The following is a 27,440-nucleotide window of genomic DNA, read 5'->3' as shown; positions in this document are numbered from 1 at the left end:
CAAACGCTGGAAACTGAGTCACTGATATTGGCAGCACTTTCGGGCAGAGAAATGTTTTTCAAGACAATTACCAATAATGAATTGGGAAATTGATACAGAAAGTGAATAAAGTGAGTACCAGATCCACTGGAGGGGCCGAGTGAGGGCACAATGCCGGTGGGGAAGGGACAAGGGGTTTTAAAGCCAGCAATCCAAAGATTTAAATCTGGATTTGGGCTCCAGTTGGACGGGTAAATGAGCGAAGGCCGGGAGGTTGGGACAGGGGGAAGTGCTGCTGGTTTGTTGCTCTGGGTGGAGAGAGCCGACAGGGTCTGGCACAAAACGGGAAAGACCGAAATTCGCAGCGGTGAGTTTGAGACTTCGGATCGGATTGGAAGAGGCAGCTGGTGGCCGAGCGAGTGAGTGAGATTGGGAGGGAGACAAAGGAAAAGGACATGTTGGAGTTGGAGGGTTGTCGGGAGCAGATGGTTTGGGAAAGCGAATGAAATGAATCAACGGGTGAGGAGACAAAGGATTCAATGCAGTGGGTGGAGGGGCTGGGATTCACAGGGAGAGACTGCAGCAGAGTGTTCGAGGAAATCGAATCTACACGTCATAGTAACACAAGACAATTACTGAATTCAACCTTTAATTTCTGTGGTTATTGGTGGCAGGGAACAACTCGTTGGTTACGTAATGTTTTCAATAAATTTGATTTGCACATTCAATTAAAATTAAATTAAAATGCATGAATTAAATTAGCATCATTCTTTATTGAATTAAGCTGACACAAAACTTCTAGAATATAATATCCTAATAATTCAATGCGATTATGAAATGACTGATGTTATTCTTTAATTACATTTTAATTATGTTTTATGCATTCAGTCAGTAAACAAGTAAGATGAACATTCACATAAACAGACTGAGGACCTGATATTGTTAGTAATAAACACAACCGGCGCGAGTAAAATAAAACTCTCACAATCTGACAACATCCTAATAACACCTTCAAGTCACATTTCCTCTTCATAATTGTACTGCAATTTTCAGCAGTTCATTCCGATGAATTATTCACAAAGCTGCCGCTGTCTTTCTCTCTCCCTCTCTCCCTCTCATTTTCTCTGTGTGTGTGTCTCTCTCTCTCTTTCTTTCTATCGTTCGTTCTCCCACTCCCTCTCGTTTTCAGTCCTAGTCGCGTTCTCCATCGTTCCTCTCCATCTCTCCGCACTCTCTCTAATCTCTTTCTCAAAGCCCCTTTTTACATCCGAGTAAATCCGAACATCCTGCGCCTGCTTTCTCTTCCCCAGCCCCGTGTTCCAACGATCCTATTCTTAGTGTCAGTTTTTTAAATGATGAACCATCTGTGAACAGTTGAATGTTTCTACAGATCATCCAAGTCTCCACCTGTTCGCCTACGCTGTTCACTTCATCTACAATTCATGGAATAAACAGAATCGAATGCCTCTTCCAGACACAGTCACAATAATTGAAATTCCTTCTCCTGTAATTACAAAGTACAGCGTTAGGTGGCGGCATTGTTCAATTAACAAAACGCCAACATCACCGCTGCTACTTATAATCTACAGATAAATAGAGGGGCTCATGATTCCAACAGATAAAGTGCAAACTGATGCAACATAACCTCAAAACATTGCATCTTGCAGTGAATTCACCCACAGTGAAGCAAAGAATGAGAGGTGAAAGAATCAGCAACAAACTCAGTTCAGTAACCAGAAGTCTGGAGCTGCGTCAGATGCACACATAATGGAATAATATTTCGTAACAGTGATAATCAATAAATGCATTGAAATCACAGTTAAATTGAACCATATTATTGTGGAGGGAGGACATTGCGCTGCCTTCTGTTACAATGAAAAAATGAGCTGTCTCATTATCAATCACTGAAAACACATTGATGAAAAAATATTCCAGGAGAGGTTAGTTCCACAACATGAATCTGTTATCAGTTCCTGATGGTCTGAGACCAGCTCTTAGCCCAGATACCTGTTTCCAATACATTCACTACAGAGAATAATCCAGTAACAATGCCAGGGGTGGATAAACACATTTCACTACAGCTATGCAGTTGCAACTCGACCGAACGTTCAGATGTTAAGTACATACCATTCTTCAACAAAACATTCAGTGCAGAGAATTATCCAATAACAACGCCAGGGTTGGATATACAAAGTTCATTAGAGATATAATGCAAAACCAAAAGAGCAGCGACTTTAAATATTCCATCATCCAACTGATGGAACAGAACAGGCGGCTATGTAAAACGTGGTGGTAGAAAAATAATTTGCCAAGTGCAGCAGCTCAGTTAACACCGATTAACAATATTCACAGATGAGATAACGGCTTACCCGGAACTCCAATGGCTGCAAGAACAGGATAGTAAATTCGTTCTATCTGAGACATTACTGGATATCCCATTTCGATGAGCAGCAATGACTTCTCTTGATCTGCAAACCGCAGCTCCGGCCGGCACTCTGAGCTGATATATTGCAACGAGCCTGATTAATACAGGGGATAAATCTTCACTGACACGGTTATACCCCTGATCATTGCAATTAATTATAGTCCCTTGAACAAACACATTACATCAGCAGCTTTGTCTCCAATGTAAATAATGACGTGGATATAACACAAACATCTCAAAGTCCAGGACAGTATCTTAATGAGATCTCTCTCAGGAATAAAGTTAAAAGCTGTGCTCAGAAAGGACTGGTCCAAAAGCAATGAGCGGTTCGAATTGTAATGACCATGTTCACTCCTGCCGATTCTTTCATAGATTTTACCAATTTCTCCGCGTGTACTCTGAATCCAGGGGCACAAGCAGACCCGTTTCACTCTCTTCCTGCAGTTTCCCAATTAAAATTTGAATATTGAGTCTCTGACACGGGGAATGTTAAAGGCCACGTTGAGGATTGCAGTCGAAAAATGTCTGTTGGTGATACTGGGGGTCGGACACTGAACGAGCTTCATTGCCATTCCTCTCTCCGTTATTTTACTGCAGATGTTTATCCATTTATTTTACATTTGTTGACGGCTCCAGTAAAATTGGTCCCATGTAAATCCTGCTTCCCGCACGAGCCTCCATTCTTTCCTCAGCCCATTGCCATTGAAACATTCATCAATGCCTCTGACCCCTCCAGCCTGCTTTCCTCTAATGCCCTCCTGGCCGGTCACCCAAACTCCACTTTCCAAACAGCACCAGGTCCTGTTCAGCCTCACAATACCTAACTTACTCCCAGATCCCGATCGCCTAACATTTTAAATGTTCATCCTGGGGATAAATCCCTCCATGGCCCTCCGCTCCCCATCTCCACCCTCTCCTCCACACCTACAGGAAACCCACCCGTGACCTCCTCATTCATCGATCATTGGCCACTTTCGGTGGCCCTCCCCTCGCTTGGTTCAAGTCACCTATCTGATCATGGCCAGGAGAAGCTTCTCTTCCCACCCTATCGCCGTTATCTCTGATGTCTCTAAAGGTTCAACTCTTGGCTCCCTCCTCTTCCTCATCTACATGCTGCCCTTTGGTGACATTGTCCGCAGACATGGACCAGATTTCAGATGTACGCTGACAAAACCAAGCCCTCTCATGGCCCTTCCAATGTCTTTATGCGTTCAGAGCGATATTCTGTTTCAGATGAGCCACAATTTCATACAGTTAAAAATTGGGAAGTCATGATTTTTGACCCCACAATCTGCACATCCTGGCCACTCATTCCATCCCCACCTCTCTCTTTTTGATTAATGAGTCCCTCACGAATCACCCCAGTCCTTACTGACCTGCATTGACTTCCAGGCTCTGAAGCCTCTACTTTATTTTTTTCTTTCTTACACATAAATCCACCAGGGCCTCAACCCGCTCTGTTTCTGTAACATCCTACAGCCCTGCATCCTCTTCCAAACACTCCACTCCTCCATCTCTGGCCGTGTCTCCATCCTCAGTCCATTTGTCCTACTTTTAATGGTCGTGTCTTCATATCGATGCCTCTCCATCTCCAGCTCGCCCTTTCATGTATCAATGGTGGCTCAGTGGTAGCAGTCTCGATTCTGATATTAAAAGGTCGTGAGTTCAAATCCCACTCCATGAAACAACCCAGCCTGATATTAAAATGCAATACGAAGGAAGTACTGTACTGTCAGAAGTGCTGACTTCCTCTAGGTTACATTGGGAACCGAGGGTCCATCTGTTTTCTCAAGTAGATAAAAAAGATCCCACTGCAATATCCAAAAAAGGGCAGGACAATTCTCCAAACTGTCCAGTACAGTGTTTATCCCTCAACTAAAATTATTAAAACCGAATTTCGGGTCTTTTAACTCATTGAAGTTTGTGGGAGCTGACTGGCTGCAGCCATTTTCCTACATTTCAAATGTTCTTCATTGAATGCAAAGCGTTTTGGGACGTCCTGGGGCCTTGAAAGGCGCTGTGTAAAGGCAAGTTAATTCCTTCTTTCCGACCTTCCATGAAAGCCATCTCTTGCTTCACAATTGTATCATCACTCCTAATATCTCCTTCTTTGGCCGGAGGTCCATTTTTATCTGATCACATCTCAGTAAAGCGGCCGAGGATATTTATCTGTGTTAAATCCGCTATATAATTCCAAATAGTTATTGTTTTATTTTGCAAGCGTCCACTCTCTTAATCCCACCCTTCAAACATCTAAATTCGACTCTCGAAAACCAACCTTATCCCCTCCGTCTCTTCATTTGCTTCTCCTCTTTTTACACCCTCCTTAAACTCACTCGTGGACCCAGATTTTCGCCAGTCTTCCTGAAATCTTCTTATTCCTTTAGTGCCCGTTTTTACCCACTCCTCCGTGAAGCCCCTGGGAATGTTTATTACATTAAAGGCGGTCTGTGAATGCGAGTTGTTGTTGACTTTAATTGGAATGTGTTCACTAGTTGTCAACTGTGTGAGCAAAAGTAATTTCTGGGCTTATACTTTTGAACCGGAAAGAGATTTATATAATAGACGGACTTGTTGATATAAATTAACATTAGCTAGTACTTGTGGACACTGTTTTGTTCGAACAACATAACTCGGTTTATCAACAGACATCACACTGAAACAGAGGGCATTCTGGAGTGTGGATATGGCTGAAGGTACGGCTGGCAAAAGTGGGGCAAATAGACTGAGGAGGCAGCCTTGAGGGTGCCCGAAAATGAGGCCAACTACCAGGATCAAGATGTATTAATTATATGTCTTTTTTCTCTTGGGTTATAACTCGCTTTACTGCTCTCTCGGGCTGATAACTTGGATGAAGTTTTATTGTTTATTCTCTTTGGTTAAAGCCTGTAGTCTCACAGTACAGTGTGCAGTTTGGAAGACCATTATAGAAACAACATTAAACCCATAGAGACCACAATGTACATTCTCTCGAATGAGGCTAGCGAAAGGATACTGTATGAGGAAAGATGTAAAACGCCGGGATATTTTGATATGGAAATGGAGAAGAGGAGACTTAAATTTCAAACCATGAAGGTGTTTGATACAGTAATAAAGAATTACTGTATCAAACACAGTCGTGGTTTGAAATTTAATAGAGAATTACTGTATCCTTTGGTTGTGAGGATCAGTGATAGAGTAAAAGTGAATGACTGTATCCTTTGGTTGCGATGATCAGTCATACAGTAATGGAGAATTAATGTATCCTTTGATTGCGAGGATATGTGACAAGGTGTCATCAATTCCAGCTCATCATGAACGAGATTAGGTGTAAATTCTTCACGCAGAGTTTTGTTGCAGCTTTGGATGTTTTACCACAGGGAATGGAAAAACCGGAATAGAGACAATTGCAACTTTTACCAATGCATCATTTCAGGGAAAATTGAATTTAATATTTGAAGTTGTTGAAGATATAGGGCATCTGGAAGAAAGTTTACCATGTATGACGTTTCGAATTGCTTCAACCATGAACTCGCACTGACATGTTGGGCCGACTGGCCTCATCCCGTTCTGTAAAGCACTAAGCTTCATGGTTCTCTTAGGTTGAGATTTGTGATGTGCTTGAATGATCCCGGAGGCGAGTATGCTGTCCCGTATCTAACAATATGGTAACTTAAACCGTGGATGTATCAATAGTTCCTGCTTCTAATCTGAACTGGATATTCATGTTTCTGCACTGTCCAATATCTAATAATAAGGTTTTGTAACACAGGGATGGAACAGTAATTCCCCATTATAAATTGAACTGAATATTCGTGTTTCTGCATTGTCCAATATCTAACAGTAAGATAGTGTAACCCAGGGATATAACAGTAGTTCCATTTTATAATCTGAACTGGATATTCCTGTTTCTGCACTGCCCCATAATCTAACAATACGATAGTGTAACCCGGGGATGTAACAATAGTTCCCCCTTATAACCTGGAATGGATATTCATATTTCTGCACTGTTCAATATCCCACAATGAGACAGTGTAATCCAGGGATCTGGCAGTCGTTCCACCGTATAATCTGCATAAGATAATCATGTTTTGGCACTTCCAATATCTAACAATGCGACAGTGTAAACGAGGGATGAAACAATAGTTCCCCTTTATAATCTTAACTAAATAATCGTGTTTCTGCATTGTCCAACATTTAACAATACGATCGTGTAACCCAGAGATGCATCAATCATTCCGCTTTGAACTGAACAGGATATTCGTGTTGATGCACTGCTCCATATCTGGCAATACGATAGTGTAACCCAGGGATGTAACAACAGTTCCACTTTTTAAATCTTAACTCTATATTCGTGTTTCTGCACTGCTCAATATATAATAATGTGACAGCGTAAAGCAAGGATACATCCACAGTTTCCTTCATAATCTGTCCTGGATATTCATTTTTCTGTACCCTCCAATTTCTAATAATACCAAACAGTAACATTGGAATATGACAATAGTTCCTCCTTCTAATTAATTCGATATTCGTGTTTCTGCACTGCCCCATATCGGACAATACGACAGCATAACCAGGGATGTAGCAGTAGTTCCTCTTCATAATATGAACTGTATATTTGTGTTTCTGCATTGCCTTTTATCTAACAATATGACATTGTAACCCCGGGATGCATCAATAGTGCCCCTTATAATCTGAATTGGATATTCTTCTTAATTCACTGTCCAATATCTAACATTATGATACTGTAACCCAGGGATACATGAAAAGTTCGCCCTTTTAATCTGAACTGGATATTCGTGTTTCTGAACATGTGTCACACGCCTCATCAATCGTTCAATATTCCCAGACAGGAAACACTTGTTAAGATGAAGCTGATCCCAATCGATAAACTGCTTCATTTCACGCCAAGTAAACTCACAAACCAATCGGAATTATTGGCTTCACAAATTCAATCTTTACGACATAACTGCACCTGTTAATATAAAATAAAGTATATGCAACATTTCCCCACATCAGCAGGTCGATTGGCCGAAACAAAATATATTCTGTCTGTCCTCCTGTTCTCTAACCTTCTGAGTCTGTGAAGTTTGTCCTCCCCGGAGATCATACTGACCCTGATAATTCTATGGAGTCCCTACCTTTTGGACGAGCTGATCTCCACCGCAGTCAGAAACAGGTCCAGCTCTCGCTTGAAGGAATTCAGCGAATCGGCGTCCACTGCACGAACCGGCAGTCTATTCCAGAGGTTCACTATTCTCTGGGAAAAGAATCACTTCCTGACATTTAACCGAGATCTGACTTTGTACAGCTTAAAATTGTGACCCATGGTCCTTCCTAACCTATTTAGTTGCCATAAACTGTCTCCCCGAGCACAATCTATTCCCATCATTTTCTTATGCACCTCGATCAAATCACCCCTAAACCTACGCTTCTCTAAAGTGTAGAGTCCCAGCTCTTTTAGCCTATCTTGACAACTAGGATGTTTCAAACAGGGAATTAATCTGGTTGCCCTCTTCTGCACCCTTTCCAAATCCTCAGTATTACTCAGTATGCGTAATCCAAAACTGGACGAATTATTCAAACTGAGGCCGAACGACGGTCTTGTACAAGGACAAAATAGTAGGTGTTGTTTTGTAATCAATTGGAGTTCAATGCGGGAAAGTGTGATGTCATTCACTTCGGATCTAAGAAAGATTGATCAGATATTTTCTAAATGGCGAGAAGCTCGGAACTGTGGTGAAGCAGTGAGATTTAAGGGTTCAAGCACAGGAATCAATAAAATCTAGCGGACAGGTACAAAAACTAATTAAAAAAGGCTAATGGAATGTTGGCCTTCATCTCAAAGTAACTGGGATACAAGGGGATGGAAGTTATGTTACAGCTGTACAGAACTCTGGTGAGACCCCATCTGGAGTACCACATTCAGTTCTGGGCACCGCAACTCAGGAAAGATATATTGATCCTGGAGGGGGTTCAGCGCAAATTCATTGGAATGATACTGTGGATAAAGGGGTTAAATTACGAGGACAGGTTGCATAGACCAGGCTTGTATTCCATTGAATATCGTAAATTAAGGGAGAAGTAAACGAGGTGTTTAAGATGATAAAGGGATGTGTTAGGGCAGATAGGCATGAACTATTTCCTCAGGTGGGGGAGTCCAGAACAAGGTGGCATATAAATTAGAGCTAGGCCATTCAGGGGTGATGTGAGGAAACACTTCTTCACAAGAAGGGTAGTGGGAATCTGGAACACTCTCCCAAAAAAAGCTGTGGAGGCTGGGGGTCAACTGAAAATTTCAAAACTAAGTTTGATAGAATTTTGTTAGGCAAGGGTATTAATGGTTATGGAACCAATGTTGGTAGATGAGGTTAAGGTACAAATTAGACATGATCTAATTGAATGGAGGAACAGGCTCCTGAGGCTGAGTGGTCTACTCTGGTTCCTGTGTTTATTTGTTCCTATAAATGGACCCCAGCTCCTTATTCTCTTTATCTATCACATCGCGATATTCCTCATGAACCTTTAGAGCTCTATGCTCCATTTGGAGCCAGTCACGAGCTCAATCCCCCAACGCATTAAGATATGCCTGAAGCAATCGAGAATTGTCGACAGACCTCACACTCGCACAAATCCTAATATCATCTAAAAATCGTACCCCCAAAACCTACGTCTAGATTATTAATAATAATAGTAAAGATCAATGGTCCTAAAACCGATCCCTGCGGGACACCACTGGTGAGCGGTCTCCAAACAGATCCAAATCCATCCATAATTACTTTCTGCCTACGACCTTCCAGCCAGTTCTCAATCCAGCTCAATATATCACCACTAATATCAAAGGTTTCTATCTTGCAGAGAAACATCTTGCGTGGTCCTTGTCAAAAACTCTTTGGAAGTCGAAGTAAAGAGCGTTTACTGGGCTTCCCACATCCAGCATCTTGGTGACTTCTTGAAAAAATACGATCAGCTTTGTAAGACATGATCGCTTTTATTTGAAGCCATGTTGGGTGCCTCTAATATGTCCTTCTCTATCTGAGTCCCTAATTAGCCCCTGAAGCATATTCCCTCGTACTGTGGTCAAACCCTTACCCGGGTCCGTCTTAACTATTTTTTTTAAAGATGGGGACTTTTTAGCCTCCTTCCAGTCTACGGAAACCGTCCCAGATTGCAGCGAGCTATTGAAGACAAGGACAAGGGACTATCACAGCATCTGCCCAATCTCCCTAAAGACTCATTGGGTGCATATTATCCGGACTGGCTATCTTAGCTCTTTTAAGCTTCGTAATTATTTCTAAAACAATATGTTCATCGATGTTAATATTTTCAACAACATCATGAAATTCTTACAGTCGAGCATCGTCTTCAAGTGTGAAGACCGACGCAAAGTTCCCATTGAACATTGCGACCATATCCCGTGAGTCCTTCGTAACCTGTCCTTGATCATCCCTCAATGGCCCAATACAGTCTTCGACAGTTCTCTGACTCTTCACATAACTGAAAGCGCTTTTCCCAAAACATCCACAATTCTCTAGGTTCCTATTTTCCATGATCCCTTTAGCTGATCTAACAGCAGCCTCCGTTTTCTTTATCTGTTCCCGGTACCTAACTCTGTTTAGTTGAGTCTTAGACGCCTTTAGTTTGTAGAAATCCTTTTGATTACATCTTATTTCTCTTTGTCCGTGACCAGTCAGCCACCTTGCCTTTTCTTACCACACTCCCTTTTTGGACTTTGTGCACATATTTGTCTTCCACATTTTTTATCTTGTTTTAAAAAAAACGTCCCATTTATATTCCACATCGGTTTCATCACCACCCAGTAGTTTTAGCCAATTAACCTGTTCTAAATCTTCTGCCATTTTAGTGAAGTTTGCTATAATGAAATCTGGAATAAGTTGTAAATTTTCAGTACCTTTGTTGCTACCAGCCAATCGAAAACTTATAATATTGTGATCACTGTTGCCCAGGTGTTCCCCCACATAAAGGCCTGATACGAGATCAGGCTCAGTATTAAACATTCGATTAAATGTATGATTACCCCTTGAAGGATTTTGGAATTTTCAATATGGATCTTTCACTTGCAGAGTTTGGTTCAACACAGAACTTGATTGTTGAAGACTGCATTCTGGGAAGATTGAGCAGGTTCGAAAGTTTTCATTCGTGCTTCAAATTGAGAGAGAGTGAAAAGTTCCAGCAGCTTGTTTTTGCCAGCGAGGATAATCTTCTACCCTTGGGAAGATGTTTATTGCATTCCGTGTTGCAGCTCAGTGGTATAGCGCCTGCTTTGCGTGTATAGCGCCTGCTTTGCGTGGTTCAATATCTAACGCTGCCAACACTTCTTTTTAACCAGAATGTCCCACAGAAAGACGAATCGTCCTTTCAGAGGGAAGCGAGATCCAACTTCTAAGACAAACATTCAATTGTCCTGGAGCAGGACTTCATCTCACGGTCCCCTCAGCAGCTCAGCTCATAGCAGCCGCCGACTGATTGGAATTCAAAATTCGAGAGATAAATTGGTTGAAGATAGAACCCGGGACCTCATACACGCGGAGTATGCGGTCTATCACTGAGCTACATCACCAGACAATGAAGACCTCCAACCAAGTATAAAAAGGCTGAGTGTCTCACTTTCCTAAGGCCACCCCAAGGGTTTAATGGGCTGAAAAGCATCTCCTTTTGTACTCCAAGCAGACAACTATACCTGAGGTAAGCGGACCTGATACAACTGTGCGCGAACAGGAGAATCCAGGTCTCGCCACTCAGAGAAATGAGAAGACAGTCAGGGCGAGGGGAAGAGTCTCCTCCGGCTGTGTGCACCATTATTTCTGCATCAGTTCGCCGTTCTTCGAAAGCTCCCGTTATCAGTCACGAGGCTGACGGGTGGACGGGACTAGAAACGCTCAGGCACATGGTAGCAGAGGCCGGGTAGGAATATTTCGGGTTCTTGAACTTCAGAGGAGGATAAGGTGAGACACTGACAGCATTGCGTCTCATTTCACGATAGACGAACGCAGGACTTGGCCCAGGTGTGATTTTGTGTTTAAAGATCACTTCACTAAAAACACCTTGACGATCTGGAGTTACAGACGGACATGACGGGCAGGAAAAGACAAGTTGGTTCATCAATCCTGCCCCACATGTCTCGTGCATCATGACTGGACACCTCCTACCGACACCACCCGCCCCACCCACCGGAAACATGTAATCTCCTGGGAGCGGTTACAAACCAGAAAAAAATCCAGGGCCAATAAGGAAGGAAAATTCTGGAAAGTTCCTCCAATACCCCCTCAGGCGATTGAAACCAGTCCAGGATATGACATTGGTCATGTACAGGTTAACTGTAAAACCACTCACCTTCCATGTGATGAGATCTCAGCCCCAGTCAAGAACCGGTCCAGATTCCTCGAGAAGGCAGAGAGAGAGTCAACACCCACCACACCAGCCGGGAATGCATTACAGAGACTCAGTACTCTCTGAGAGAAGAAGAAGCTCACAACATCCAGACTATTCTTTCCTGCGTCTGGTCTGAACGCTAGTCCACTGCTCCTCCACAATCTGTGAAACTGGAAATAATCTATCACTGGGCACGCTGTCCAACCCTGAGATGGGAGACATTTAAACGTTTGTGGGCGCGCTACCATTAAATTATATTCTGTGCGGGGCGTTAGGTTTTTCGCGAGGTAAAGAAACTCTTGCCTGATCTTATCAAATGGCGGAGCAGGCTCGAGGGGCTGAATGGCCTACTCCTGTTCCTATATTCCTGTCCTTGTCTTTAAAGGTGAGGCGAGCCTCATAGGATATTTTCACAATTGAATCAAAAGTGTGAAATCCAACATGTTTGGAGATACCAAGGATTGAACCCGGGATTTCATGCGATCTTACACTGAGCGACATCCCCACGGAGCAATAGGCACTTCAGAATTAAACAAGCAGGCACTTTCGAAGTAAAGAAGTGAGCTTTCTGCTCCGTCTCTCCAGGACACCGAGATGCCCAGCGGTCCCACGTGCTCACAATGTTCAACCTCTGCTTCAGTTCACGGGGTATCAGCTCCTCTTTGCTTTGAACTTTCCAAAAAAAAATGTCTGCGGAAATAAAAAAATATAATTGCTAATGGTCAGTGACCAGGCTGAAATCCAACCTCTGAATCAGAAAGTGAGATGGAAGAATGACAGAGCGTCAGACAGGAACAAGAGCTGGGACTGCTCGCTCGACATTGCACCGTTGCACATTCCGGTCAGTCGGCGGCTGCTCTGAGCTGAGTTGCTGAGGGGACCTTGAGATGAAGTCCTGCTCCGGGAAAATTTAATGCTTGTGGAGCCTCAGAAGTTGGAATTCGCTGCGCTCAGAAAGCGTCATTCACCTTTCCCTGCTTAATTCTGGTGGAAAAAAAATGGACATGCTGGGGATTAAACTAAGGACCTCATATATGCAAAGCACGCGCTGTACCACACTGATTTGCATCCCTTGATTACAGTGACCGCTAACCGAGTAAAGAAGAACTAATTGTTCTCATTTTACTAGGCCACCGATGGTGGGCGCGCACAGTTTCAGATTATTTCCAGTTTCAAAGATTGGGGAGGAGCAGGGAACAGGAGTTTAGTCTGCACAGAAGTAAAAATAGTCTGGAAGGTTAGGCGGTTCTTCATTTCCCAGAGAGTAGTGAGTCTCTGGAATGCATTGCCGGCTGGTGTGGTGGGTGCTGACTCTCTGTATACTGGGCTTAAAATCATCTCCTTTTCTGCTCCAACCAGACAATTAAACATGGAGTGTGCGGACCTGATGCAACTGTGGGTGAACGGAAGAAACCAGGCCTCCGCACTCAGAGTAATGAGAAAGGGCGCGTTGAGAAGAAAGGGTGGGAGAAGGGGAGAGACTCCTCGGGCTGTGCTGTAACCATCCTTACTATTTCACGGCGTAATTTTCCGAACGCTCCCGTTATCAGTTACGAGACTGACGGTTGGACGCAACTAGAAATGCTCCGGCACATTGTAGCAGAGGCCGGCAAGAATATTTCGAGTCCCTGAGCTTCAGAGGAGGGCAAGGTGAGGCACAGAGAGAATTGAGTCTCATTTCACTGGAGACGGACGCAAGCCCTGCCCAAGGTGTTGTTTTGTGTGTAAAGATCGCTTCACTAAAAACACCTTGACGAGCTGGGGTTACAGACGGACATGACGGGCAGGAAAAGACAGTTGGTTCATTAAACCTGTTCCACATGACTGGAGCATCGTGACTGGACACGTCGTACCTACCGCACCCGCCCCACCCACCGGAAACATGTACTCTCCTGGGAGCGATTAAAAACCAGAAAGGAAATCCAGGACCAATAAGGAGGGGAAATTCTGGGAAATTCCTCCTCGACTCCCTCAGGTGATCGACTCGATGTTCAATGGATGACATTGACCATGTGTAGGTTAAGTGTAAAACCACTCACCTTCTTTATGATGCGATCTCTGCCCCAGTAAAGAACCGGTCCAGATCCCTCGAGAAGACGGAGAGAGAGTCAGCACCCACCACACCAGCCGGGAATGCATTCCAGGTGCTCAGTACTCTCTGGGAAAAGAAGAACCTCCCAACATCAAGACTATTCTTACCTCTGTGTGCTCCAAACGCCTGTCCGCTGCTTCCGCCCAGTCTGAGAAACTGGAAATAATCTATCACTGGGCACGCTGTCCAACCCTGAGATGGGAGCCATTTAAATGTTGTGGGCGCGCTACCATTTAATTATATTAATAAGACCATAAGAAATAGGAGCAGGAGTAGGCCAATCGTCGCCTCGAACCTGCTCCGCCATTCAATAAGATCATGGCTGATCGAATCCTGTCCTCAAATTTAAATTCATGTCCAATTTCCTGCCTGCTCCCCGTCACCCCTAATTCCCTTTACTTCGAGGAAACTGTCTATTTCTGTTTTAAATTTATTTAATGATGTAGTTTCCACAGCTTCATGGGGCAGCAAATTCCACAGACCTACTACCCTCTGAGTGAAGAAGTTTCTCCTCATCTCAGTTTTGAAAGAGCAGCCCCTTATTCTAAGATTATGCCCCCTAGTTCTAGTTTCACCCATCCTTGGGAACATCCTTACTGCATCCACCCGATCAAGCCCCTTCACAATCTTATATGTTTCAATAAGATCGCCTCTCATTCTTCTGAACTCCAATGAGTACAATCCCAATCTACTCAACCTCTCCTCATATATCAACCCCCTCATCCCCGGGATTAACCGAGTGAACCTCCTTTGTACTGTCCCCATAGCAAGTGTGTCTTTTCTTAGGTATGGACACCAAAACTGTAAGCAGTATTCCAGGTGCAGTCTCACCAATATCTGATATACCTGCAGCAATGCCTCCCTGTTTTTATATTGTATCCACTAGCAATAAAAGCCAACATTCCGTTGGCCTTCTTGATCACCTGCTGCACCTGCACACTAATTTTTGATTTTCATGCACTTGGACCCCCAGATCCCTTTGGACTGCAGTACTTTCCAGTTTCTCGCCATTAAGAAAATAACTTGCTCGCTTATTTTTCCTGCCAAAGTGCATAACCTCACATTTTCCAATATTGTATTGCATCTGCCAAATCTCCGCGCACTCACCGAGCCTGTTTATATCCCCTTGCAGGATTTTTATGTCCTCCTCACTCTCTACTTTCCCTCCCATCTTTGTATAATCTGCAAACTTTGATATATTACACTCGGTCCCCTCCTCCAAATCGTTAATATAGATTGTAAAGAGTTGGCAACCAGCACCTACACCTGTGGAACACCACTGGCTACTGATTGCAGCAGCAGAGATATTCTGTGCAGACCGTTCAGTTTTTCGCAAGGGAAAGAAAACCTTGCCTGTCCTTGTGTTCAAAGGTGAGGCGAGTCTCAGAGGATATTTTCACAGTTGAATCCAAAATTAGACATTTAACTTGTTTCGAGATGCCAGGGATTGAAACCGGGTATACATACATACAAAGCACGCGCTCTTCCACTGAGTAACATCCCCACGTCGATAAATGTGGTTAAAAAATGAACAAGTGGGCACTTTAGAAGTAAGGACGAAAGCTTTCTGCTCCATCTCTCCAGGACATCGAGATGCCCAGCGGTCCCGCCTGTTCACAATGTTCAACCTCTGCTTCAGTTCACGGGGTTTCTGCTCCACTTTATTTTGAACTTTCCATAAAAAAAGTCTGCGGAAATTTTTTTTTAAAATTGCTAATGGTCAGTTACTGTGCTGAAATCCAACCTCTGAATCATAAAGTGAGATGGAAGAATGACAGAGCGTCAAACAGGAACAAGAGCTGGGGCTGCTTGCTCGGCATTGCACCGTCACTCATCCCGGTAATTCAGCGGCCGCTATGAGCTGAGCTGCTGAGGGGGTCGTGTGATGAAGTCCTGCTCGATGACAATTTAATGCTTGTGGAGCCTCAGATGTTGGAACTCGCTGCGCTCAGAAAGCGTGCTTCCTCTTTCTGTCGGTAATTTTGGTGCAAAACATGTTTCTGGTGATGCAACCCAGGACCTCATATGTGCGGAGCATGCGCTCTACCACTGAGCTGCATCCACAGATAACACAGCACGCTCCCCAAGGAAAGAAGAACTGATTGTTCTCATTTTATGAGGCCACCCAAGGTGGTTCTGCCCAGAGATCGATTATTTCCAGTTTCACAGATTGGGGAGGAGCAGGGAACAGGCGTTTAGACTACACAGATGTAATAATAGTCTGGATGTTCGGTGGTACTTCATTTCCCAGAGAGTAGTGAGTCTGTGGATTGCATTGCCACCTGGTGTGGTGGGTGCTGACTGTATACTGGGTTTAAAATCATCTCCTTTTCTGTCACAACCAAAAGATAAAACATGAAGTATTCGGACCGGATATCACTGTGGGTGAACGGAAGAATCCAGGGCTCGGCACTCAGAGCAATGAGAAAGGGAGCGTTGAGAAGAAAGTCTCGGAGAGGGAGAGACGCTTCTCGGGCTCTGCTGACCATTATTTCTGTTTCAGGTCCACATTCTTCGAACGCTCCCATTATCAGTGAGTTTGCTTACGGTTGGACGGGACTTGAAATGGTCAGGTACATTGTAGCAGAGGCCGGCAAGAACATTTGGGGTCTTGAACTTCAGAGGAGGGTAAGGTGAGGCAGAGAGAGTATTGAGTCTCATTTCACTATCGACGGACGCAGGACTTGCACCAGGTGTGGTTTTGTGTTTAAAGATAACTTCACTAAAACACATTGACGCCTAACATTCAGTCTATTCTTACCCCTTTGTGCTCTGAACGCCTGTCCGCCGCTTCCCCCAAATCTGTGAAACTGGAAATAATCCATAACTGGGCACGCAGTCCAACCCTGAGATGGGAGCCATTTCCACGTTGCGTGCGGGCTATCATTGAAACATATTCTGTGCGGAGCGTTCATTTTTTCGCGAGGAAAATAAACTCTTGCCTGTCCTTGTGTTTCAAGGTGATGGCAGTCTCAGAAAATATTTTCACAATTGAATCCAAATTCAACAGGTTTGGAGATGCCGGGGATTAAACCCGGGATCTCATACATGCAAAGCATGTGCTCTTCCACTGAGCTACACCCCCCGCGGACACAAGCCCCTAACCAAGTAAAGAAGAACTGAGTGTCTTCATTTTATGAGGCAACCCATGGTGGGTGTGCACAGTTTCAGATTATTTCCAGTTTCATTGATTGGGGAGGAGCAGGGAACAGGCGTTTGGACCACACAGAGGTAAGAAGAGTCTGGATGTTTGGCGGTTCTTCATTTCCCAGAGAGTAGAAAGTCTCTGGAATGCATTGCCTGCTGGTGTTGTGGGTGCTGACTCTCTGTACACTGGGCTTAAAATCATCTCCTTTTCTGCTCCAACCAGACAATTAAACATGGAGTGTGCGGACCTGATGCAACTGTGGGTGAACGGAAGAAACCAGGCCTCCGCACTCTGAGCAATGAGAAAGGGCGCGTTGAGAAGAAAGACTCGGAGAAGGGGTGAGACTCCTTGGGCTGTGCTGTAACAAACCTTCCGATTTCAGGGAGCATTTTTCGATCGCTTCCGTATTCAGTCACTTTGCTTTCGGTTGGACGGGGCTAGAAATGCGCAGGCGCATTGTAGCAGAGGCCGGCAAGAATATTTCGAGTCCCTGAGCTTCAGAGAAGGGCAAGGTGAGGCACAGAGAGAATTGAGTCTCATTTCACTACAGACGGACGCAAGCCCTTCCCCAGGTGCGGTTTTGTGTGTAAAGATCGCTTCACTAAAAACACCTTGACGAGCTGGGGTTGCAGACGGACATGACGGGCAGGAAAAGACCAGCAGGTTAATCACTCCTGCCCCACATGACTGGAGAATCGTGACTGGACAGTTACAACCAACACCACCATCTAATGTGGGAGAACCTTTACCACACGGACTGAAGCGGTTCAAAAAGGCGGCTCTGCACCATCTTCTCAAGGGCAATTAGGGATGGGCAATAAATCCTGGCCTTGCCAGCGACAATCTCATCCCAGGAACGAATAAATCACCCCCACCCCCCAACACACACACACACACCCATCGGAAGTGTAATCTCGTGGGAGCGTTGATAAACCATAAAAACAATTAAAGGGCGATAAGGAGGGGAATTTCAGGAAAATTCCCCCGACCCCCTCAGGCGATCGAATCCAGTCCAGTCGATGACTTCGACCATGTGTAGATTAACTGCAAAACCACTCACCTTCTATATGATGCGATCTCTGTCCCAGTCAAGAACCGGTCCAGAACCCTCGAGAAGGCAAAGAGTCAACACCAACCACACTGACCGGCAATGCATTCCAGAGGCTCACTACTCTATGGGAAAATAAGATCTGACGAACATCCAGCCTACTCTTACCTCTGTTTAGTCTAAAGGCCTGTCCGCTGAATTCCAGCCTCTGAATCATAAAGTGAGTTGTATGAATGACACAGCGTCAAACAGGAACAAGAGCTGCGAATGTTCGCTCGACATTGGACCGTCACACATTCCGTCAGACGGCTGCTGCTATGAGCTGAGTTGTTGAGGGGACCGTGAGATTAAGTCCTGCTCCGGGACAATCTAATGCCTGTGAAGCCCCAGAAGATTCACCTTTCCGTGGGAAACGGCTGGGAAATGGGCAAGAGACTCCTTGGTATAAGATTAGGCATTTTTAACACATAAAGCTTACATTTGGATTCGGAGTTTTCAACATATAAACCATAGAAACCACTCACGTTTACATTAGGCATCTTAATGCATAAACAGCACCCGCTTATAAACATCAGATCGCTCGAAATCGGAGGATAGTCGCTGAGGATCATGAAATGGCCGAGTTAAAACTTCCCCAAAAAGTCAGACTGAGCGAGATGATGCTGGAAGCTGCTTAAATTGCAGGGTTTAAACATTTTGCAGAAGATAATAGGCGAAATTGTGAATGTGTTGAGAATACGTAGATGATATGTTGAGAATGTTTTGATCATATGGAGAGAATGTGTTGAGAATATGGATAGAATATATCGAGAATGTGTTGAGAATGTGTTGAGAATATGTTCAGAATGTATTGATAATATGCAGAGAATATATAGAGAATTTGTTGAGAATATGTTGAGAATGTGCAGAGAATATGTAAAGAAAGTGTTGAGAATGTGTTGAGAATGTACAGAGAATATGTAGAGAATGTGTTGAGAATATGTTGAGAATGTGTTGAGAATATGTGGACCATGGGCATGTCGAGATATAGGCGTCTTCGGTCCGCTCAGACCATCAGCAGTTCTGATACGGGTTCAAGGAATGTTTTAACAGATTTTCAATTCCTAAAGCAACAAAAGTTTGTTAAAAAAAACAAATTCTGTGCTTTCACGGCTCGTGTTTTGGAAATTGGAATTCGAAAAGAAACTGAAATTTATTTTCCAGCGTTTAATTGTCTTAAGATTTTTGTGCAAGTTATTATTGCTTCACAGCACAAAGAGTTTGGGGGGAAGAGTTTTAGTTGAGTTTGGTTCATTTTCATTCCGCAACATTTTTTAAGTTGATATGAAAGCTGCGTGACGCAAGCATCGTGAGTCTGCCGATATCCGTGTCCGCCTTCTTTGCACTGCAGTTAGGTTAACCCCTTCCTCAGGCAGCTGAAATTTATTTTTTTCGAGTATAACATTAATTTTGCTTCAATATTCAATAAGCGACAACTTTTATATTGCTGAATGTGAACTTCGGAAAGTTTTGAAGGTTCTAATTTGAGTGGATATTTCCCCACGTTGATGGAAGGAAATCAGGATTTTATTTGATTCGTTCGTGGGATGTGAGCGTCGCTGGCGAGGCCAGTATTTATTGCCCATCCCTAATTGCCCTTGAAAAGGCGGTGGTGAGCCGCCTTCTTGAACCGCTGCAGTCCGTGTGGTGAAGGTTCTCCCACAGTGCAGTTCGGAAGGGAGTTCCAGGATTTTGACCCAGCTACGATGAAGGAACGGCGAGATATTTCCAAGTCGGGATGGTGTGTGACTTGGAGGGGAACGTGCAGGTGGTGTTGTTCCTATGCGCCTGCTGCCCTTGTCCTTCTAGGTGGTAGAGGTCGCGGGTTTGGGAGGTGCTGTCGAAGAAGCCTTGGCGAGTTGCTGCAGTGCAATCTGTGGATGGTACACCGGTGGTGAAGGGAGTGAATGTTTACGGTGATGAATGGGATGCCAATCAAGCGGGCTGCTTTGTCCTCGTTTTTATCAAGCTCCTTGAGTGTTGTTGGAGCTGCACTCATCCAGTCAAGTGGAGAGTATTCCATCACACTCCTGAATTGTGCCTTGTAGATGGTGGGAAGTCTTTGGGGAGTCAGGAGGTGAGTCACTCGCAGCAAAATACCCAGCCTCTTACCTGCTCTTGTAGCCACAGTATATATGTGGCTGGTCCAGTAAAGTTTCTGGTCAATGGTGACCCCCAGGATGTTGACTGTGGGGGATTGATAGATACAGTGTGACATTTTGAAATGAGCCAATTGGTTCTGTTCATTCTTGTGACTCCGAAACTTGAGGCAGGATTTCTCAAACCAATCCTGGAGAAATATGGGTGGAATGTCGATGTCCGTGTATTTGCATTAATATCTGACAGCTACAGTCCCAGATTAATATAATCAGATTGAAACTCTCAGTCACTGCGAGTAAGATCGAACGGCCGTGATCTGCAATACCGAATATAGTACAACAGGCAAGAGGGGGTTGAATTCGGCCCACATTGTTTTTGTCGCTCTCTGCACTGTCCCTGAGTTTGGGATTAATAATGTGTCCGTCTCTGGTATAACAGTGAGAGATGAGATTGCATCTTCTGTCTCTCCAACGGGATTTTCTGGATGAAGCGGAACTTCACAGGTCAGTCTGCAACTGATACTGTGGCACTGTGCATCTCCGCTCGCCCTGTCACCGTATCTGTTTCCCTTTCTCTCTAACTCTCTGGTGCTGCATATGAAGGTGGGATACTGCTATTGAGCGTGACATAAACACACTGATAGGAAGTGTAAGACTGACAGTGTGTGTCTCGCTCTTTCTCGAGTGCTGAACATGAAGCTGGGAGATTGCCTGATATAAAACAGAGAGAACGGAGTGTCCGGGCCTCACTGTAACTGGGGATGTGTTCGGCCCCATTCCCAGTTCACGGTCATTTTCTTTTCACAGATTCAGGGCGAGAGTCTCTGTGAGACGGTAAAACTGGCGGAGAAAATCCGCGTCGCAACTGAAACCCCAACACGTGAGATTCTCCAAATCAGCTGGAATGAAGTGTTTGTAAACTGCTGAACTCGTCTGGGAGGGGATGTGTGGGGAGACAGAATCGGGCCTGGGACTGAAATGGAAGGAGGCGGGTTGACTTGTTATCGAAGGGACTGTATTTATGCAGGAATATCACTGACTGTTAATTGTAACGGGGCTTATTTAAAAGCTCCGGATTTCTGGGAATCCTTGAATATGAAGCCCGAGTCTGTAAGGGTTTGTGCCGGCCGCTGTGTTTTGTTTCAATTGTCGATAAACGATTGGAAATTGGCGGGTGGAGAAAGCTAGAGGTGGAGCTGGAAGATCAGAGGCCGCTCTCTGCTTTGTCGCTCACTCTGACTCCTCCTCTCCCGCTTTCTCTGTTTAATCCCCCATTTGGAACCAAAGCGGGAAGGTGGACTGTAAACACGGTTTACTTGTTAACAGGACGAAAAGCGAGTAATATTTCTAATCTCCTGGGCACCAGGCAATTCACTATTAATTGTTTTTATTAACAAAGTTAAATTTAAATGATTCCCCAGTTTGTTTAATGCGTTATTTAAATCATCCAACAAAATCGAACAGAAACGGAGCAAAGCGTTGAATCCCACAGATGTAGAAAGGTTAGTCGATCCGTTCTGGTGATGCTTTACGAGCCCAGCATGGCAAATAGTTTGAATAAATACAAGAAATCTGGTGATGTGTGGACTGGGTCCAAAGGTCACCGTTTAAAGTACCGGAATGTGGTCGGTGCCCCGACTCCAGTCCCATTAATACCCCATCTCGTCTACAATGAGACAAAAACAGCTCAACGCAACACTGGTAGCATGATATCAACGTCTTCCTTCAGTCAGTAACCAGCCCTTTCACAGATTCAATGCGTGGCTCTGAAAAAAGCCTTTACATCGAGTTACATTGAAACTGCAGCAGAGAAACAGGCCATTCGGCCCAACTGGTCCATACCAGCGTTTATGCTGCTCACGAACCTCCTCCTTCCTTACTTCACATAACCCTATCGGCATATCCTTCGATTCCTTTCTCCCTCTTGTGCTGATCTATCTTCCCCTTAAATGCCCCTATGTTATTTGCCTCAGCTACTCCTTGTAGTTGCGAGTTTCACATTCTAACCACTCTCTGGGTAAAGCAGTTTCTCCTGAATTCCCTATTTGATTTATTAGCGACTATTTTATATTTATTACCTGAAGTTTTGAACTCCCCACAAGTGAAAACATTTTCTCTGCGTCTGTCCTAACAAACCCAATCATTATCTTAAAGACCTCTATCAGGTTAACCCTCAGTCTTCTCTTTTCTAGTGAAACGAGACCCAGTCTGTTCGGCCTTTCCTGATAAGAAAATCCTCTGGTTTCTGGTATCATCTTTGTGAATCTTGTTTGCATCTTCTCCAATGAACCTATGTCTATAATATGGAGACCAGAACTGTTCGCAGTATTCCAAATGTGGTTTAACCAAGATTCCATACAAGTTTAACATAACTTCTTTGCTTTTCAATTCTACCCCTCTCGAAATGAATCCTAACGTTTGATTTGCCTTTTTATGATCTTATTCACCAGCGTCGCTACTTTTTGTAATTTGTATATCTGTACCACGAGATCCATTTTCTCTTCTATGCCGTGTAGACTCTTATTATCCAATCAGTGTGTGATCTCTTTATTCTTCATTCTGCAAGTTTATTAATGTCCTCTTGCATTTTGACACATTCTTCCTTTGTATTAACTACATCCCCCAATTTGATGTCATCGGCAAATTTTGAAATTTTACTTCCGATTCCAGAATCCAAATCATTATTGTAAATTGTGAAAATCAGTGGTCCCAGCACCGATCCCTATGGAACAACACTTTCCACATTTTGCCAGCCTGAGTAGCTGTCCTTAACCTCTATTCTCGGTTTTCTGTTTTGGAGCCAACTTGCTATCCATTCTGCCACCTGTCCCCAGACTCCATGTACTCTGAACTTACCCATGAGTCTAGAATGCGGTACATTATCGAGGGCCTTCGGAAAATCTAAATATATCACATCTACTAAATGAACCTTGTCTATCTTTCTGTTCCTTCTCCAAATGATTTATTAAGTTTGGTCCTGTCCTTGTCCTGTTATTAGATTAAATCTGGGCCGCTTCACTTGTTCTTGATGCTCCCAGGGCTTTTCTTCGGGAGCAGCACGGCCTGGATATTAGACAGCATCCCGCCCGGAGCGATGGTCACCCCTCCCAGCAGCTTATTGAGCTCCTCGTCGTTGCGGATGGCCAGCTGCAGGTGTCTGAGGATGATGCGGGTCTTCTTGTTGTCGCGGGCCGGGTTGTCGGCCAGCTCGAGGATTTCAGCCGTCAGATACTCGAGCACAGCCGTCAGATAGACCGGGGCTCCGGCACCCACACGTTCAGCAGAGTTCCCCTTTCGCAGGAGCCTGTGAAAACTGCTGACAGGGAACTGCAGTTCGGCCCGGGATGAGCGAGACTTGGCTTTGGCTCGAGCATTACCGCCGGTTTTTCTCCTTCCAGACATTTCCACAATCTCACAAGCAGTTTCACAAAGAATGAAGAAATCCACCCGCACTCGCCCTTCCTATACCTTCTGCAGGAGTACAGTGGGGGCAGTTGTGATGGGTCTCTCTCAGAGTGTTTACACTGCCCGCTCACCTTCACTGATATAATTTCTTTCAACTGCTGCAATATTGTCCTTTAGTAATATTGCTTCTCTCCCTCCTTTCCCTACTTCTCTGTCCTTTCTAAAGGTCTTGTCGACTTGAATATTAAGCTGCCATTAGTGCCCAGCTGGTAGTCAGGTCTCCGTAATCATTTAATGCAATTATTTATCTTTACTCAATGCCTGATGTGAACTGCGGCAAAACGTATTTGCAGCTGGTCAAGTGTTTCAGGTATCGACTGTCTCTTCAGTCCGATAAAAGGTGAATAATTACTGACTGTTGTGTAATTTCCATTGATTGGGAGTTGGCGACATCTACTGGCTGGAAACGGGAACTGCAACAGAGCGAGAAAGGTTCTGTCAGAACCCAGTTCAAATAAAGAACAAAATCCAACAGCCTGCAGTGTCTGTTCAGGGTCTGATGTTTGGGAACTATTTTGGTGTGACTGCTTGCCAGTGATGGTGGTATTGTGGTGAGCATAGCTGCCGTCCAAGCAGTTGAGCCAGCTTCGCTTCCCCGCTATCGCAATTTAGTGTTCTGATTAATTTATTGCATTGAGAAAAACTTAGTTTGCAATCGGATTCCTTGCAGTTCAGCTGGATATTGTTTCCAAAACATAAACTAGTATAATTATAGTAAAATGTTTTCAACGTTCATTTATTTTCCAGATAGAAGGAATAGAGGAAAAACATACTGGAAATAATGAGCTATCAAGGGTGTCATGAGAGTGAGGAAGGCAAATGATATGTTAGTCTTTATTGCAAGTGTGTTGGAATATAAGAATGAGGAGGTCTTGCTGCAATTCTACTATGAGGAGATACGGTGTAAAATTGGCCTATATTCACTGGAGTTTAGAAGAATAAGAGGTGATTGCATTGAAACGTATAAAATTCGTGAACGCCTTGACAGGGTAGATGCTGAGAGGTTGATTCCCCTGGCTGGAGAGTCAAGAACTAGAGGGCATCGCATCAAGATAAGGGGTCGGCCATTTAGGAACGACATGAGGAAAAATGTCTTCAATCAAAGGGTTGCGAATCTTTGGAATTCTCGGCCCCAGAGGGCTGTGGATGCTCAGTCGTTGAGTATATTCATGGCTAAGGTCGATAGATTTTTGGACTCTCTGGGGAATCAAGTGATATGGGGATCGGGCGGGAATGTGAAGTTGAGGTCGAAGATCAGGCATGATCTGATTGAGTGGCAGGGAGTGCTCGAGTGGCCGTATGGCCTACTCCTGCTCCTATTTCTTATGTTCTTATGTAGAGTGTGTGCTGACGACACTGTTCGGTGGGACTGTAAACATTATAGATGGGAGCTGAAATTTGAAAAGGGACATTGATAGATTAATTGAGTGGGCAAAACTATGGCAGATGGGGTTTAACGTGGGGAAGTGAACGGTCATCCACTTTGGACCTTAAAAAGATAGATCAGAGTATTTTCTAAACAGCAAGGATCTCGGAACTGTGGGTGAGGAGAGAGATTTAGGGGTCCAAGAACAGAAATCACTAAATCATATAAAAATTAAAATGGAGATTAAATTTTGTTCTTTATCTCAAGGGAACTGGAATAAGAAAGAGTGGAAGTTATTTCACAGTTATACAGAGCTCTGGTTGGACCTCATTTAGTGTACTGTGTTCAGTTCTGGGCACCGCACTCTCTATCATAGCTTGGAATGAGAAGGGTTTTTTTTTTCTCTTTGGGATTCCATGCAATGGAATAGGAAAGGGTTTGGTCTTTTCGGATTTTTTCCAGTGGGCGTGAATGAGAAGGGGTTTGATCCATTGGGATTCCTTCTGCGTGCTCTTGCGTTTACTCGGGAAACCTGTGCGTTGCCAAATTGCTTTGTGTTTAACTTTGTACACCCTCGTTTGAACCGAAAAAGAAAAGAATAAATGTAAAGGAACATGAAAACGAAATTCTTCAGCTATCACGTTAACAGCGGAGCTTACAGGGGATGTACTTGTTCGCGAGAGAATGCTGAGCCCGATGGCAATATCAGCTCACTGCCATTAAATGGGTAATGCCACAATACAAACCCAGGAAAATCAAATGAAGCATAACTGGACATCAAATAAGAAAAGGGCAAACTTTTATTTCATAAAGACACGATATGTCACAGGGAGATTTGTACTCAGAACTTGTGATTGCGTGACATTGATTGGTTGAATGTTGGACTGAAGTTTACATTCACGTCATTATTAGGTGCTTTCCGTTGTGCAGATGGCAGGCAGTCATTTCACATGTAATTTCTGTTGGGCAGATGACAGGCAATCATTTCACATGTAATTTCCGTTGGGCAGATGAGAGGCAGTCATTTGACAGGTAATTTCCGTTGGGCAGATGTCAGGCAATCATTTGACAGGTAATTTCTGTTGGGCAGATGACAGGCGGTCATTTCATTCTGTGGATCGATGGCCTTGTTCCAGTTGAGAAGTATTCCTGTTTTGTTTAGTGTTTCCGAGCATCAACCAGGACTCGCTCTTCCTCGCCACCAAAGCCACAGTGTGTGGTGCTGGTCTAGGCTCAATATCAAGGGGAAAGGAGTCGGTGGGCCGCTTAATCATCAAACTTTAATTCCCAAAAATGGATCGTTTTCTAATAAGAGAAAGAAGTTCTTCTGCTACGAAACATCCATCAGATCAAGGACGATGCAGTATAGTGAGGCTTTTTTGAAATGTGTTTTGATCAATTGTGCAAACGCAAACCAAGATCCAAAGCCGCAGTGTGTTAATTTTAGGGAGGTGTTTGTAAACAAGAGTTTAAAACTCGTCAAAATCAAAAAGACAGTTAGAAACAAAACATGGGGAACTCGTTGATCACCCGCTTGAATATTTTCAAAGGAAGCAACGGGGATTAAAGTTATCAGCACAAGTTCTTAATCGGTCAACTGCTCTGAATGATAAGACACAACTGACGTCATATTTGGTCTCATACCGTGTGGCAAAAGAAAAAAAATGGCCCATACAGTTGCCGAAAAACTTATTCTTCCAGCATCTCTGAATATAATGTGAACAATCTTTGACGACAAATCTGCTGAGAAATTGAGCAGCATTCCTCTCAGTGATAATACAATGTCCAGGCGAATATGTTCTATTGCTGAGCATTTAGAAGCCAAGCTGAAAAAAATATTGGCAAGTAAAATCAAGGAAAATCCAACGATGTTTTCCAAATATGTAAAGAGCAAGAAGATAACAAAGGAAAGAGTATGGCCTATTAGAACAAAAAGGCGACCTGTGTTTGGAGGCGGGAGATGTGGACATGGATCTTAATGAATACTTTGCGTCTGTCTCCACAAAAGAAGGAGGCGATGCAGACATTGTAGTTTAGGAGGAGGAGTGCGAATCATTGGATGGGATAAACATAGTGAGAGATTAAATATTAAGGGGGTTAGCATCTTTGCAAGTAGATAAACCGCAGGTCAGGTTGAAATGTATCCTCGGCTGTTAAGGGAAACAAGGGACGAAATAGTGGAGACTCTGACCATCATATTCCAATCCTCTCTAGCTACAGACGTGGTGCCGGATGACTGGAGGACTGCTAACGTTGTTCCATTCTTTAAGAAGGGAGAAAGGGTTGGACCAAGTAATTACAGGCACGTCAGTCTGATGTCGGTGGTGGGCAAATTACTGAAAAAAGTTCTGAGAGGCAGTGTTAATCGTCATTTAGAAAGGCACGGATTAATCGGGGAGAGTTAGCA

At 44.0% G+C, this 27,440-nt stretch overlaps 1 protein-coding gene and 1 non-coding gene across 2 annotated transcripts; both read right to left on the bottom strand.

The window, feature by feature from the left end:
• Positions 1-16,881: 16,881 nt before the first annotated feature.
• Positions 16,882-16,953, bottom strand: trnaa-ugc (transfer RNA alanine (anticodon UGC)). Its single transcript has one exon. It is a non-coding gene; the product is annotated as a tRNA-Ala (tRNA).
• Positions 16,954-23,217: 6,264 nt separating this feature from the next.
• LOC137312624 (histone H2A-like) lies at positions 23,218-23,604 on the bottom strand. The gene has a single exon (XM_067979147.1). It carries the CDS (start codon positions 23,602-23,604, stop codon positions 23,218-23,220), a length of 387 nt encoding a protein of 128 aa, XP_067835248.1.
• Positions 23,605-27,440: the final 3,836 nt, after the last annotated feature.

Source organism: Heptranchias perlo, unplaced genomic scaffold (assembly GCF_035084215.1).
Source record: "Heptranchias perlo isolate sHepPer1 unplaced genomic scaffold, sHepPer1.hap1 HAP1_SCAFFOLD_43, whole genome shotgun sequence".
Classification (NCBI taxonomy): Eukaryota; Metazoa; Chordata; class Chondrichthyes; order Hexanchiformes; family Hexanchidae; genus Heptranchias; species Heptranchias perlo.
Note: the sequence above shows the minus strand (reverse complement) of the source record. Positions and strands in the feature narration are given on the sequence as shown.

Excerpts from the sequence above, each read along its gene's own strand:
- LOC137312624 (XM_067979147.1), bottom strand. The coding sequence starts at position 23,604 with ATGTCTGGAAGGAGAAAAACCGGCGGTAATGCTCGAGCCAAAGCCAAG.